The sequence below is a fragment of the Sminthopsis crassicaudata genome, chromosome 5 (genome assembly GCF_048593235.1).
Source record: "Sminthopsis crassicaudata isolate SCR6 chromosome 5, ASM4859323v1, whole genome shotgun sequence".
NCBI classification, from domain to species: Eukaryota; Metazoa; Chordata; class Mammalia; order Dasyuromorphia; family Dasyuridae; genus Sminthopsis; species Sminthopsis crassicaudata.
Window position 1 is genome coordinate 283,116,835 of NC_133621.1, and position 15,305 is coordinate 283,132,139.

Here is a 15,305-nt window from a genome sequence, read left to right on the forward strand (position 1 = left end):
ATATCTGAGGACTACCAAACTTTTCACCAGAAAGCTGCTCACCAAGTAATGTGTGTGGAAGCTTCAAAGATGATAAAGATGAGGGGAAGTTACTAATCCAGGTCAATGAAATCACGGGTGATTAAAATCCTGGGCCACAACATTGCTCAGTGATAAAAGAATGATAACTTCAAGGTTACTTCTTCTGTGTTACACAGTAAAATGGCCTGGATGGCTGAACCTTATGAGGGATGTTTCTTTCCCTGTGCTTTTAGCCTTCTTCCTCAGTAACAAGGAAGCTATTACTTATAATTGTTACTTTACTTACATCTGGCAGCACATCCCTTTCCTAAATCCAACATCCTGTTGCTTCTCTTTGCAATGGACTAGGAAACAAGCTTATCAAGCTGGCTCCTTCTGCTTGACAAGTTCCCGTAAATCACCAAGTGGAGCTGAGTTAAGATTTAGACCGCAAAGTAAAAATAAAATATCCACAATAAATTACCAAGTCTGCTTCCATTTCTGGGCATTGCCATGAAGGAGCCGAGACTTCCCCCTATCACACTGTGTGGTCTCCGCAATGGGGGCTTCTTGAAAGAGCCTGTGTACTGGTGGAGGAAGGAGTGCATACTGTGTGACGCTGGAGGCCTGCCATTCTTCACAATGGGCTCTATCATCCCCGGGGGCCAAAAATTTCATTCCATGCACATCCCAAGATCCAGGAACACGGCAGAGGAATTGAATAAGCAAACAAACAAACAACAATAACAATAACAACAACAACAAAAAACAAAAAACAACAACAAAAAAAGAAAGTTACTATGCAGAACTTGGTAAAGAACGATATTTTTGTCAGTCTCCATAAAAACACATCTAAATTATGACATCTGAATTACAATTTCTGAGTGTGACCCTGTAAGCTTAATTAAATATATATTTCTTGTTCAAGTTAATCTGGAAAATCTTTTAAAAATGAACTTTAAAGCTGCCTTAATTTTATTTAATCTACAACGTACTTTTGATTTAAAATTCAACCAAAAAATATTTGTGGATTACCTAACCAAAGGATTGTTGTGAGGAAACCATTTTTGCAAATTTTATGAAAGCACTATGTAAATGAGAGTTGTCATTGCGACCAAATGACCTGGTGAGGATATACTAGCTAGCAACAGTTTAGGAAGAGACCAGTGGATCCAGCCATGTGCATAAACTAGACAACCATGCAAGACCAATCAGGACAGCATCAGATGCACAGTTATTGAGTACAGACCAGAGTTTTTCAATCACTCTGAATTCACAAAACCTTTATGTTTAAAAAAAAAAAAAAAAAAAAATTATAGGACCTTAGTCTACCCGTAATGATGCTTTCATGATTACAATGTTTAGAAGTACAGTAAATGGTAATAATGGAGCCAAATATAAACCAGTTTGCGATCCACAAGGTATTTTAAGAGCCAGCCTGAAATAGCAGCACTAACAATGTCAATAACATTGACAAAAATAATAACTAGTTTGTTAACTTAGCAGCACTGATAGTTTGTAGATACTTTTTTATGATAATTTTTATATAAGACATTGTAAAAACAAATGTGCATGTGCACACTGGGGAATATTCTAAAAACTGATTTCATAAAGAACAGTTTTTGGTACAACAAAACTACAGTTAAGAAGACAATCTGGTAGTAACAAATGGAATGTACAATCCAAACAAATCAAAATTAGAAATATGAAAGTTTAAAATACAGTCTTTGGACTCTGACCAGTGTAGAGAGAGGAGCTTGGCCCATGCTCAGCTCAAGTCAGGTCAGACCTAAGCTGGATAAGATGTGAGAATACCTAATGTGAAAGGCAGCTGACGGTTTCAAAGGGTGGTGAACTGGAGTAGAGATGAATTTTTAAAAAACCCACCAAAAAACTAAAAACATCCAAAATTTTTAATGCAGCAATCTCTAGAAGATATAGAGAAGACAACCTAGCTAGTCAAATCCCTCTTTTCATTTAAGATTCAGTTGAAACATTTCAACGCTTCTCAAAAATAATCTATTCCTCACTCAAGAAAGGTTTCACAGTGGAAAACAGCAATGTAAAAGTATTGAGGTTCTAGTGTAATTTACTGAAAAGGATGAGGATAGCTGATCCATGTTTAAATCTGGGGAGGTCAGGATTCAAATTCCCTTCTCCCTTTAATTCACACTCACAAATACATCTTAATGTGGGTACAGAATTGCCAACAGATTACCACAAAAGAATCAGAAATATCTGGCCTAACATCTGGAAGAAGAGGAAGAGTTTGATACATGTAGTCTACTGTTGCCCTTTGACAAGGCATCTCTAAGATGATAATTAAAAATAATCACAGATGGAATTTCTAAGCATTTTAAGAGTAATCATCTCATTTGATCTTTACAACCACCCTTTGAGATTTTATAGAGACCCAAAGAAGTTAAGTGAGCCATCCAGTACTCTACTGACTATGCCAAATGATACTGGGATTTAAAAAAAAAAAAAAAAAATTAAATGAGTTACAAAAGGAAATAGAAAATAAAACTAAAATAACAAGGGATTTCAATTTACTGCTATGAGTCCTAGATAAATCTAACCATAGATTGTTGTTTGCTTGCTTACTTTTCTTCTTAAGAAAATGGGACAGAAATTTGGAAAAAGCTAAATATGGTAGGCCTCTGGAGAATACTGAATGGGAACAGAAAGGAGAGTATCTATCTATACCTGGGAAATAATTTTGTGTGTGTGTGTGTGTGTGTGTGTGTGTGTGTGTGTGTGTGTGTGTGTCTGTGTGTGTGTGTGTGTGTGTCTGTGTCTGTGTGTGTGTATGCATGTGTGCAGAAAATGGAAATAGAAAATGCAGCAGGTAAGAAAAAGGGATTTCCAGGCATAGGAGTTAACAGAGAAAATAGTTGATCCTGGAGGAGATTAGGGAATTATTGGAGTTTAATGAAGAAGGGAGGAGAAGGATAATGGTGACATGATCAGGCCCACACTTTAGGAAGATCAATACAACAGGTAAGTAGATAGGCAAATATTTAAGACAGGAAGACCAACTGAGGCAGGTATAAAATAATTAGAGCCTGCATCAGGCTGCTGGCAGTATCAAGAGAAGAAAAGAAAACACATAGAGAACATGTTACAAAAGTAGAATCAATAGGACTTGACAACAGATATGGGGGTAGGCATAGAGTAGGAACACAAGGTTAAGAATGAGGGCCTTGAAGACTAGAAGGCTAAGTAATAAGAAAGTTAGGGAAAAGGGAAGGATTGCAGGGAGAGAGAGGACAGAGAAGACAATTTCACTATATAGAATAAATAAGAAGAGAATATAAATAAACACAAAGCAATTAAATAAAAGGCAACTAGGAAGCTTACTGTATAGAGTAAACCTGGAGTCAGGAAGACATCTTCCTCAGTTCAAATCTGACTTTAGATTCATTAATTCATACATACATACATACATACATACATACATACATACATACATACATAGTGTGAACCTAAGCAAATCACTTCACCTTTTTTGTCTCAATTTTCTCATTTATAAAATGAAGTGGAAAAGAAAGTGACAAACCACTCTAGTATCTTTGCCAAGAAAAGTCCCCAAAACCAAAAGTTAAAATAAAAGACAGTTTCAGAGAGAGGGATGAGCAGTTGAGAGGATCACTAGAAGTTCCATGAAAAAGGTAGTTGTTAGGTTAAGGAAATTAAAATTTGTTTTTATTTTTGTGTAAATTCTAGCGGCAACAGAAGTCAATGGAATTTACTGACCAGAGGAGTGACATGGCCCCCGAATTTTAAGAAATTTAATGAAAATTATTTCAAGAATGTGGAGGATATTCTGGAGTGCTAAGAATATGAGGCAGAGGGACATATGAGGAGGCCACTGAAAAATCTAGGCAAGAGTTGATGACAGCCTGAATTAAAGAGAGAGTTATGAAAGAAGTGGTCAGATATGAGAGGTATGGTGGTGGGACAACTGGCAAGATTTGGCAACTAAATGGAAAGATGGGGTAAAGAAGAGTCATAAATTAATGAAAATACCAAGGATATGAACAAAAGATATGAAAAGAATGGCAGTAACTTTCATTAGAAATAGCAAAGTTTGTAAGAGGGATAGGGTTTTAGGGAAAAAAGAAGTACTTTTGGTCATTTGGTATTTGAAATGTCCTAGAAAAACTGTGAGGCAGATCCTATTTTCCCTTTTCACACATAATGGAACTGGGATTCCAGGGACTTGCCAAGGGTTATACAGCGGAAAAAATGCTTGAGGCAGGATGCAAACCCAGAAGTGATTGACTTCAGGCCTTATATTCTAACCACTACTCCACACTGCTTCTTCACAAAATAAAAAAAATTTAAGCCATAATTTCCAGAGTACTCTATATAACTATACAAGTCAGACATAAGATCAAAAACCAAATAAGCAATGTATATATAAATTAAATTCCAACTTTCACCTTTTATTCCAATTACTAAGTATATATTTTCATTGTAGATGAAAGCAACTGATTTTTGTCAGGTTTCTCTTGTGTTTCTATGTCTGAATGTAGATGATTCCCAGAATTGGGCTGGTTCAGATTTGAATGCATTCTTGATTGTCTATAGATAATCTGTTTAACATCTATACTAGAAATAGTTGAATATGCGAAGCAAACTTTTTTGTCACCAAAAAGCCAAGTTTAAAGTGGCCACAAAGAAGTAGAGCACCAGCCCTGAAGTCAGGAGGTCCTGAGTCCAAATGTGGTCTCAGACACTTAATACGTCTTAGCTGTGTAGCAGTGTGACCCTGGACAAGTCACTTAACCCCAACTGCCTGGGGGGGGAGGGGATTATATCAGCTGGACAAGAAAAGATAAATGTTGGAGGAGATGTAGGAAAACCAGGACACCAATACATTGTTGCTCTATCCACTGCACCACCTAGCTGCCACAGATGATATAATTCTTTTTTTTTTTTTTTTAATTTAATTTTGTTTTATAATTCTAACCTTTTTTTTTTGACAGTACATAGGCATGGGTAATTTTTTACAACATTATCCCTTGTTCTCACTTCTGTTCCAATTTTTTCCTCCCTCTCCTCAACCTCTCCCCTAGATGGCAGGTAGTCTTATTTATACATGTTAAATGTTATAGTATATCCTAGACACAATATATGTGTATAGAACCGAATTTCTTGTTGCACAGGAAGAATTGGATTCAGAAGGTAAAAATAACCTGGGAAGAAAAAGAAAAATGCAAACAGTTTACACTCATCTCCCAGTGTTCCTTTTCTGGGTGTAGCTGATTCTGTCCATCATTGATCAATTGGAATTGAATTAGATCTTCTCTTTGTTGAAGATATCCACTTCCATCAGAATACATCTTCATACAGTATTGTTGTTGAAGTATACAATGATCTCCTGGTTCTGTTCATTTCACTCAGCATCAGTTCATTTAAGTCTCTCCAAGCCTCTCTGTATTCATCCTGCTGGTCATTTCTTACAGAGCAATAATATTCCATAACATTCATATACCACAATTTACTAACCATTCTCTGATTAATGGGCATCCATTCGTTTTCCAGTTTTTAGCCACTACAAAAAGGGATGCCACAAACATTTTGGCACATAGAGGTCCCTTTCCCTTCTTTAGTATTTCTTTGGGATATAAGCCCAGTAGTAGCACTGCTGGATCAAAGGGTATGCACAGTTTGATAATTTTGGGGGCATAATTCTAGATTGCTCTCCAGAATAGTTGGATTCGTTCACAACTCCACCAACAATGTATCAGTATCTCAGTTTTTCCACATCCTCTTCAACATTCATCATTATTTTTTCCTGTTATCTTAGCCAATCTGACAGGTATGTAGTGGTATCTCAGAGTTGCCTTAATTTGCATTTCTCTGATCAATAGTGATTTGGTGGAAATAGTTTCAATTTCATCATCTGAAAATTGCCTGTTCATATCCTTTAACCATTTATCAATTGGAGAATGCCTTGATTTCTTATAAATTAGAGTCAGTTCTCTATATATTTTGGAAATGAGGCCTTTGATGATATAATTTTTAAGCCTTATTACTTAATGCAGAGAGTTGGATGATTCCACCACAATGTCTTCATTCATTGGCTAATTCTTTTTGGCCAGGTTGGATCCAGCAATGTCTCTACTGAACCTGTATCAAAAGAGATATAAAAGATGGAAAAGGACCACGTGTTCTAAAATGTTCTAAAAGCAATCCTTGTAGTTGCAAGGAATTGGAAACTTAGTGGATGCCTATCAGTTGGGGAATAGCTGAATAACTTACAGTAAATGAATGTAATGTAATTATTATTGTTCTATAAGAAATGACCAGCAAATTGATCAGAAAGGCCTGGAGAGATTTTAATTAGCTGATGCTAAATGAAGTAAGTAGAACCAAGAGAACATTAGCAACAAGAAGATTATGTGATGATGAACTGTGAATGGACTTGCTTCTTTTTAACAATGTAGTGATTCAAGGCAATTCCAAAAGACTTATGATGAAGAGAGCCATCTGCACCCATAAAGGACCATGGGGTCTGACTGTGGATCAAAATATAGTTATTTTCATCTTTTGTTGTTGTTTGCTTATTTTTTTCTCTCATTATTTTTCGTTTATGAACTGAATTTTCTTGTTCAGCATGATAAATGTGAAAATATGTTTAAAAGAACTACACATTTTTAAAGTTATATTGGATTACCTGCTGTCTAGGGAAGGGAAGAGGAGAGGAGAAAGGAAAATACGGACACAAGGTTTTGTGAGGGTGAATGGTGAAAACTATCTTTACATGTATTTTTAAAAATAATAAATACCGTTCACAGATTTTGAACCTTCCCTAGAACAAAAATGATTTGGATTATTCAGTCTACACATACATATATACACCCATACATACATGCATAGCCAAACAAAATCAAGTCCCACATCTGCTAGTTCTCAAGATGCACACTTTATTATGTATCTTGAATCCATCATCTCTTTATAGAAGATAGAGAATACTATGTTTTACCATCAGACCACACAATCATGGCTGGTCCTAGCATTGTTCAGGGTATTCCAGTCTTTCAATGTTAATGAAACATGCTTAATAACCTAAAATAATTTTAAATAGAAATGTTAACTCTCAGCCAACAAATCCATTCCCTGTCTCTAATCCTGCCCTGCCTAAAGAGTACAGGCATCAGTTTGTCTTCTGTATAATGAGAGGGTTGAGTTAAAAATGAGCTCTATGATGTATTTCAGCTTGAAAAGCTATAAGTCATGTTCTAACTGCCTTGTACACAAAAACTATTTTTAGTTTAGGATATGTGGTGTTTTTTTTTTTTGTTTTGTTTTTTTTAGGAGAAATGGTAGGGCACAGTAGGAAGCATTGGGTGGCTAAAAGCTACCCAAATAAACTTTTGGACACATCCAGATTATTCTATTCCCATTTGCTCAAGAAAGACCTGGCAGATTACAACTAACACAAAGCGTTTATTTTAAGACCTAGTCTGTTAAGTTCTGGAGTTGCTGCACCATGACAGAAACATACAGAGAAGATTTTCAAACCTATTCCACATTTCTTAGTTTAAGCAATACCCTAAAGCCACCTGGGTTTGTTTTATATTAAAAGGAAGCCAAAGTACTAATAGAGCAGGTTCTCAAAATGTCTAATGAACAATTTTATGTATATATAATCCTTTAATATTATCCCATGGATAAATACTCAAAACACTTTTACAAAGAAACTAAGACATTGTTCCCATTTTACAAATGTAGAAACTAAAGCTAAGTTTGATCAAAGTGATTTGTCCAAGTTCATATAACCAGGTCTCAAACTTGGACCTTCTGCTTCCAAAGTCCACTTTCCATCATATTTCGTTCCATCCATCTCATCATCTTCTGATGATGACTTAGATGTGGAAAATTTGTTCTGTACATGTATCAAAATTAAACAGAATCTGGATCTGCTACATCACAGTCAATTCATCCAAAAATTACCTAAATATGTGATGCTTAAGAAAAACAGTAAGACCCTGCAAGTGCTTAGAGTGATTTTAGTTATCATAATTTTAGACTCAAACTTTTCTTAACTCACTTAAATAAAAAATTTATTTTTTATTCTTTATTATGCAATCTTTGCTCCCAGTGCTTCAACATCACTGGGCATGCTGAGTAATTTGTGTAATATTCTTATATTAATGTTTACTTAACTTGTTTGGATAATAAATTTCAAAACAATTTCTATTTCTAAAATGGCATTTTTTAGTTCTTTAGCAATGCCTCTGTTTATCAAGAAGTTACATTTAAAAGATGCTCTTTGTTCTATAATCAAACTTCTCAATACATGAGCCTTCAAGACTTCATAGAACGCAATCTATATATTTTTTCCAGCTCTGAATCGGGCATTCTCAATTTCAATTTAATGTTTTCATCCTGTGTAAAAGAAAAACGAAAGCCGAAAGCCTCAATTGAAAGTCTTCTTAGCCCATATTCAAAATAACAAAACTAATTTTGAAAGAAAAATAGTTACCAAAATATAAGGAAGGAGAAAATAGGTAGCTGAAGTTCTGAGAATTCCACTTAAGTCAATGATATATACACTGAAAATGGATTAGTGTATTTAAATTAACAAAATAATTTTTAAAAGAAATCCTGATATATGTTTCATCTTTAAAAAACAAACTATTTTTGTCAATTTTCCACCCAGAAGAATTTCTATAGGTTCTAACAAAGAAGCATGCCACTTACTAAATCACATCAACCTCAATCACTCAGGTTTTCTTTCACTCAGTCGAAGGGTGCAGGACACGATCCCAACTTAAAAAGTTCTTTCTGGATGCAAGGTGCTCACAAATGTTAGTGAGCTTTCAATGCTCAAGAATGCTGGTTTGTCCATTCTCCAATTCTTAAATGGTCAAAGGATATGAACAGACAATTCTCAGATGATGAAATTGAAACTATATCCACTCATATGAGAGAGTGTTCCAAATCACTACTGATCAGAGAAATGCAAATTAAGACAACTCCGAGATACTACTATACACCTGTCAGATTGGCTTAGATGACAGGAACAAATAATGATGAATGTTGGAGGGGATGTGGGAAAACTGGGACACTAATACATTGTTGGATTATTAAATAATCATCTTTTTCCCTTGAAAAATTATCCTTAATTTTGCATGTTTATAATCCTAGCTCCTTTGCCTTCTGGAATATCATTAATCCAAATCCACTTTTAATGTGAAAGCTCCTAATCTTATGTGATTGTGGCTGTGGTGCCATGATATTTGAATTGTTTCTTTCTGGCTGTGTGTAATATTTTCTCTTTGACCTGGGAGCTCTAGTACTTACTTGACTAAGGTATTGCTGGGAATTTTCATTTTGGGATCTCTTTCAGGAAGTGATTGGGGGATTTTTTCAATTTCTATTTTATCCTCTCAATTTGAGATAATGGTGCAGTTTTCCTTTTTAATTTCTTGAAATATGCCATCTTTTGTTTGTTTGAATTTTGTTTTCTCTCTGGTTTTTTTTTTCTTCTTGATCCGATTTTTCTTGTACTGCAAGCTAACTGTATAAATATGTATAGATATATTGGATTTAACATACATTTTAACATATTTAACATGTATTGGACTATCTGCCACCTAGGGGAGGGGTGGGAGGAAGGAGGGGATAATTTGCCACAGAAGGTTGCAAGGGTCAATGTTGAAAAATTACCCATGCATATGTTTTGTAAATAAAAAGCTTTAATAAAAAAAAAATTGTTAAATGAATATGCTACCTTTAATCATAGCTTTAACATAGTCCAATAGTTCTTAAATTATCTCTCCTCAATCTGTTTTCTACTTTTTTTCTATTTTTTCTTTTATTATTTCTCAATGTCTCATAAAGCCATTAGCGTGTACTTACTTGGCCAATTCCAATTTTTAAGGAATTATTTTCTTCTGCGTTTTTGTACCTGTTTTTCTATTTGGCCAATTTTACTTTTTAAAGAATTCTCTTCTTCAGTGAATTTTTGTATTTCCTTTTCCATTTGGCCTAGACTGCTTTTTTAAGGAGGCATTTTTGCTAAGGGGGAAGGGGGATTCCCTATAGAGAATGTTTGTGCCCTTTTTACCATTAAGTCAATTCTGTTTCTTCAAGATGTTAATACTCTTTTCATAATTCTCTTGTATCATTTTCATTTCTTTCCCTAATTGTTCCTCAACTAGTCTTATCTCCTTTTATAACTTCTAAGATTTCTTACTGAACTTGGATCAAATTTTTGAGATTTTGCTTATGGCTGTTTTCATGTTGTTGTCTTCTGAGTTCTCTGCTACTATAGTACTTTTTTATTGTTAGGTTCTTTTTTTGTTGTTTACTTATTTTCCCAGACTATTTCATGACTTTGAACTTTACATTAAAGTTAAGCATTGCTCATTTTGGGATGAGGAGACAGTGTCTAAAACTTGAGGCTTTTTCATGCTGATGTTAGCTTAGAAAGCTAGGTTTGCAAGTTTTTGATGCTTCCAAGTTGGTATGATCCAGAGAAAGTTGTGACTGTTCTCTTTGAGTCTTGGTCCTTACACAGGGAAGGGTCCTACTTCCCTTCAATCTTAACTGCTGATGCTTTTGCTTCTCTTAGCCCTGGAATTATGACCAGGGACCCTGCTCTCCTCTGGTCCCAAGCGCTAGTGCTTCCCTTTGCCTTGAAACTGTGACCAGGGCCCTTATTACTTTGTGACCAGTCACAAATGCTCCTTTCAACCCTGGAACTACAAGCCATAACTGCCTGTGGCAAAAGAATTGCCCATCAGAGCTAGCTTCATTCAGTGCCAGCAAACTATCTCTCATAATCTTTTTCTGACCAGTTGTCAGACTTCCTTACTGTCTCTGAGTTGAATGTTGCTGCCACCACCCTATAATGTGACCAAATCCAAGACCCAAAGATTATATGTTGTCACCCCAAATAGTAAGAAGGAAAGAAGGTAGTTTACCTTTGTGTCATAGGCTTCTCCCGCCCACCCCCTAAGTTGAAATAGGCCAGAAAACTGTCTCACTCTGTCCTTTTGTGTTTGTCTGGAAGGGAATGTTGGGAGAATTCAGTTAGGTTGCTCCCTCAACTCTGCCATCTTGGTTCTTCCTTAAGAATTCTTAAGCCTAAAGAATGCATGTGACCTTAGTTATCAAGTACAGACCCATGAAATGTGAGTTTTATTGGGTTTTAAAGTAGAAATGGCTTGTTTTGGGCACAACCTTGGATTAGACTGAGTTTCGCATTATCCAGTGATTCAATACCAAAAGGCTGTGACCAAAGAATGGTCTTATGTAGACTCCATAGGAATAGTGTCCACTTGAGAGACAAAAAGGCAAAGAAGGATATAAACTAGTTTCAAGATAACTCATACTAGGGGCAGGTAGGTGGGACAGTGGATAGAGCACCAGCCCTGAAGTCAGGAGGACCTGAGTTCAAATCTGGCATCAGACACTTAACACTTCCTAGCTGTGTGGCCTCGGGCAAGTCACTTAACCCCAATTGTCTCAGCAAAAAAAAAAAAAAAAAAAAAGATAACATACTATTTTAATGGTGGTGCTCAATGTACAAATTCAGTCCAACAATTAGCGAGCTAACATGCTACTACAGAAACTCAATCATATTCTCATTATAATAAATGAAAGTATTTGCATCCGACTGAAAAAAAGAGATGGGCCACATAGTAAAATCTATTCCTAAATACCAAAAATGGCACATTAGTTCACTTAAATTACAACAAGGTACAAGGGAGCCTTCAAAATGGTGGAAAAAACAGAGTACAGTGAAAAAAATATTGACATAGACTTAATGGAACTGGTTTTGGATTCTGGCTCTGCTATTTATAACTTGTATAGCCTCACATAAGACACTTTAACTGAGGTTCAGGTTTCTCATTTATAAATTAGAGGAATTAGATTAAAATGTCCTTTTGGAATATCCCTTCTAATTCTATATTCTATAACAATGATAAAACACAAATAATTACCACAGGAGAGAAATAAATAAGGAGAGAAAAAATGTTACCAAACTAACAAATCATGAATAAGTATCAAAAAGATAATTTTAAAAGCTTTACTAATAATACATAGTCATATCATATACCTTGTACCTAAGAAAATTACATAAAAACAGTTTTTCCTTCTTTTTAATCATGATCATCAAAATCATATCTTTATTCATCCTAGAAGAGACTTAAATAAAACCCCTTTCTCACCTTTCCTCTTTTCCTTTTTTCCTCTCTCTTCTTTCCCTCTCTCCTTTAAATCTCTTCTGTCCAGTCACTTTCTTCAAAAAGCAGCATGGCTTCTCTCTGACATTTATGCATTTTCCACTTCTTTTTCTGATCCAAGGCACTTATTATTAATTACAAATGGTCTTTTGACTTCACCTTTCATTCACCAAGCAAACCAAGCGTGTGTCATGAGTTCCCAGAATAAATAGGTTCAAATTTGGCTTTCGGTACTTACTAGCTAGAGATAAACACTCCATTTCTTAGCCTCAACTTCCCTATGAGGTAAGTAATACACAATCCATTCTGTAGATAAGGAAATTAACTCAGAGATCAAAGGGCTTATCAGTAAATATATACAGAAGTATATCCAAGTCAGGGCCCTATCTACAATGCTAGGCTATTGATACTAAATAATATGTGCTTTCGGGAGATGGACTGATGACCTAGTTGATTAGACCTGGAGGCAGGAAAACTTGGGTTCAAATCTCACCTCAAAACACTTGAACACCCTGATGACTAGGACAATAACATTTACCACAACAGTGTAGTCTAGGAAGTGTTAGTGTAAAATATCTAACATTATTAGACAGGCTTTTTTTTTAAGTGACCTTAGAATTCACTGAGGAAGTTCTGCTGTAGGATTCATGTAATCAGTATGTCATGTTCAAAATTGTTTTGAGAATAAAAACATCTGTGATTTCTTCCATTTTAATACTGTTCTCTCTCTTGTATTTCTTTTCAATTTATATATATATATATATATATATATATAGAGAGAGAGAGAGAGAGAGAGAGAGAGAGAGAGAGAGAGAGAGATAGTCTGTCAGTATCCCAACTTCATCTTCTTAAATGCCATTTCTATATCTTTGAGTGTGAAACATCCAGTCCTAAATATTAACTGTTAAAGTCCAAATATAATGAGGATTATCATCACTATTTTATAAAAAGAAATCATTTTTTTAAAAATCCATTAACATGACTATCCCACTGTACATTTCTTTCCTCTTTTCTAGTATCAATTATAAAAGCTGTTGAAGTGATACAGATTTCTTGGGTCTCATATTAAGCTTTTGTTTTCAACCTTATTTTCCAAACCATTAGTTTTGTTTTCCTATTTTCTGAATCAATACTGTTTTCAATCTTCTCCCATCCAATACCATGATGTTTCAGGAATTAATTCAGCCAAGAAGACTCACTAAACCCAACTCTTTCACCACTTCAAAATAGCAAAAAATGTATCAAATAAAATAAAGTAACAAAAAAAAAATTTTTTTCTTGCCTTCTCAATGAGTGAGAAGGAAGAGAATTTGGAAATGAAAATGAAACTAAAAACAAAAATTAAAAAATGAAGGAAAAGAAAACCTTAAAAGGAAACATAGTGAAAGGAAGAAACATAGAAGAAGCTCCAAGTAATGAATATTAAGAAATATCCAAAAGGAAAGTATGAAAGCAATGGTCAAAAGCAAAGAGAACAAATTTGTAAAATTTGCCAAAGTGATTTAGAACTCATTATATATATTAATATTAATATATTAATGGAGATAAAATTTTTTGAAAGGTATATACAGAAAAATGCACCTGACAACCAAGCTGAAATAGATTAGAAATGACTAAATCAAGCAATTGATTCTGAGGAATAACTCAGAAAGACACAAAATTTAAAAAAAAAAAAAAATATCTGAAATTCAATTCAGTAAATTGCACCAAATATTTACGAAGTATCTACAACATGTTCTTACAATGAAGATAGCCAAAAAAAAAAAATTCATGTTGCACTGAAAAACCTTTTTTTAATTTTCTAAATTCAAAGTTATATATCACTAGAGTAATCTCTAGAAATAATTCATCCTAAGAACGAACAGGTATGGCAAAATTCCAGCAAATGATAAGAAAATAATCTGGCTATAATATTGAAAACAGAAAATAAAAAGAAAAGGAAGAAAAAGAAAAAGGAAAGAAAGAAAAAGGAAAAGGAAAAGGAAAAAAAAGATAAATTGAAAGGAGATACATACCACTAGGAAAAAAATAGGTCCTAATTTTAACTCACAGAGAAATTCTGTGATCAATTTCTAAAGTTTAAGGTAGAGAAAAAAATCTTACGGGAAACCAAAAACAATTACAAAATAAAAAGCAGCATTACAAATCATTCAAGTTTATTTACTAAAGATTAAAAAAAACAAAAAACAAAAAACAAAAAAAAAAAAAACAAAAAAAAAAAAAAAAAAAACACCAAGAGGCTAGAATACTGATGTGCTGAAAAGCAAGAAAAAGTGATATACATCACAAAATTGTTTATCCAGAATGGCCAAATATTCTTCACCATGAGAAATAATAATCCAGTGATGTCAGTACCTTTCATTCTTTCCTATTAAACAATCTCTACAGGGACTCTGAATACAAGTCAACTAAGTTGCTTCTTGTAACTAAGCAGCAGAAACATTAAAAAAAAAAAAAAAAAAAAAAAGGTAATGAGTAAATTATTCTTTACATATTCTACAATAATTATGTTAAAAGTCCCATCTTGTATGATGGTGACTGAGAATTAAAAGGTTAAAAATTCAACTGGAAAATCTCACCAAAAAAATTATCACAAATAAGAACACTTGAAGGATAGAAAGATGGAAGAAATAAATTATTTCTAGATAGTATGCCAGATTCTTATCTAATTTTTCAAATATGAAGCAATCAATAAAATCTGAGTTCAGATGTTTGACACATACTAACTGAAGCATTCAAGAACTGATCTGAACCAGTAGATGGGGTTATCCGTACCTGGAATTACCTGAACTCATGAAATCATAGGTCCAGATTTCCCCTCTCAACCTCACCCCTATTTTATCAGAATTGAGCAATTTTTTTTTAAAGGATAATATCAGTGAAAGTAAAATACTTAGATCTGGGATTTTATATGGACAGGAGAAAAGTGATATTAAGGCATAAGTGTAGGAATTAAGACTGGTTTAATATAAGCAAAGCAAACTATTACCTCATCCTGATAAAAACAAGGTAAAAATTATTTCATGAAGTAAAAATAAAATTTAAGAATTTTAATCTTGCAGGTTAATATGGTCTGAATTCACCTTAAAAAATGGG

At 34.2% G+C, this 15,305-nt stretch overlaps 1 protein-coding gene across 2 annotated transcripts in view; it reads right to left on the bottom strand.

Moving 5' to 3' along the window:
- Nucleotides 1–15,305, bottom strand: part of CDK17 (cyclin dependent kinase 17) — a 142,228-nt gene that overhangs the window by 67,394 nt on the left and 59,529 nt on the right. For both annotated transcript variants that reach the window (XM_074271316.1, XM_074271315.1), the window contains exon 3: nucleotides 485–649. In XM_074271316.1, coding sequence (XP_074127417.1) covers nucleotides 485–649 — 165 coding nt within the window. The remainder of the gene's footprint in view (nucleotides 1–484; nucleotides 650–15,305) is intronic.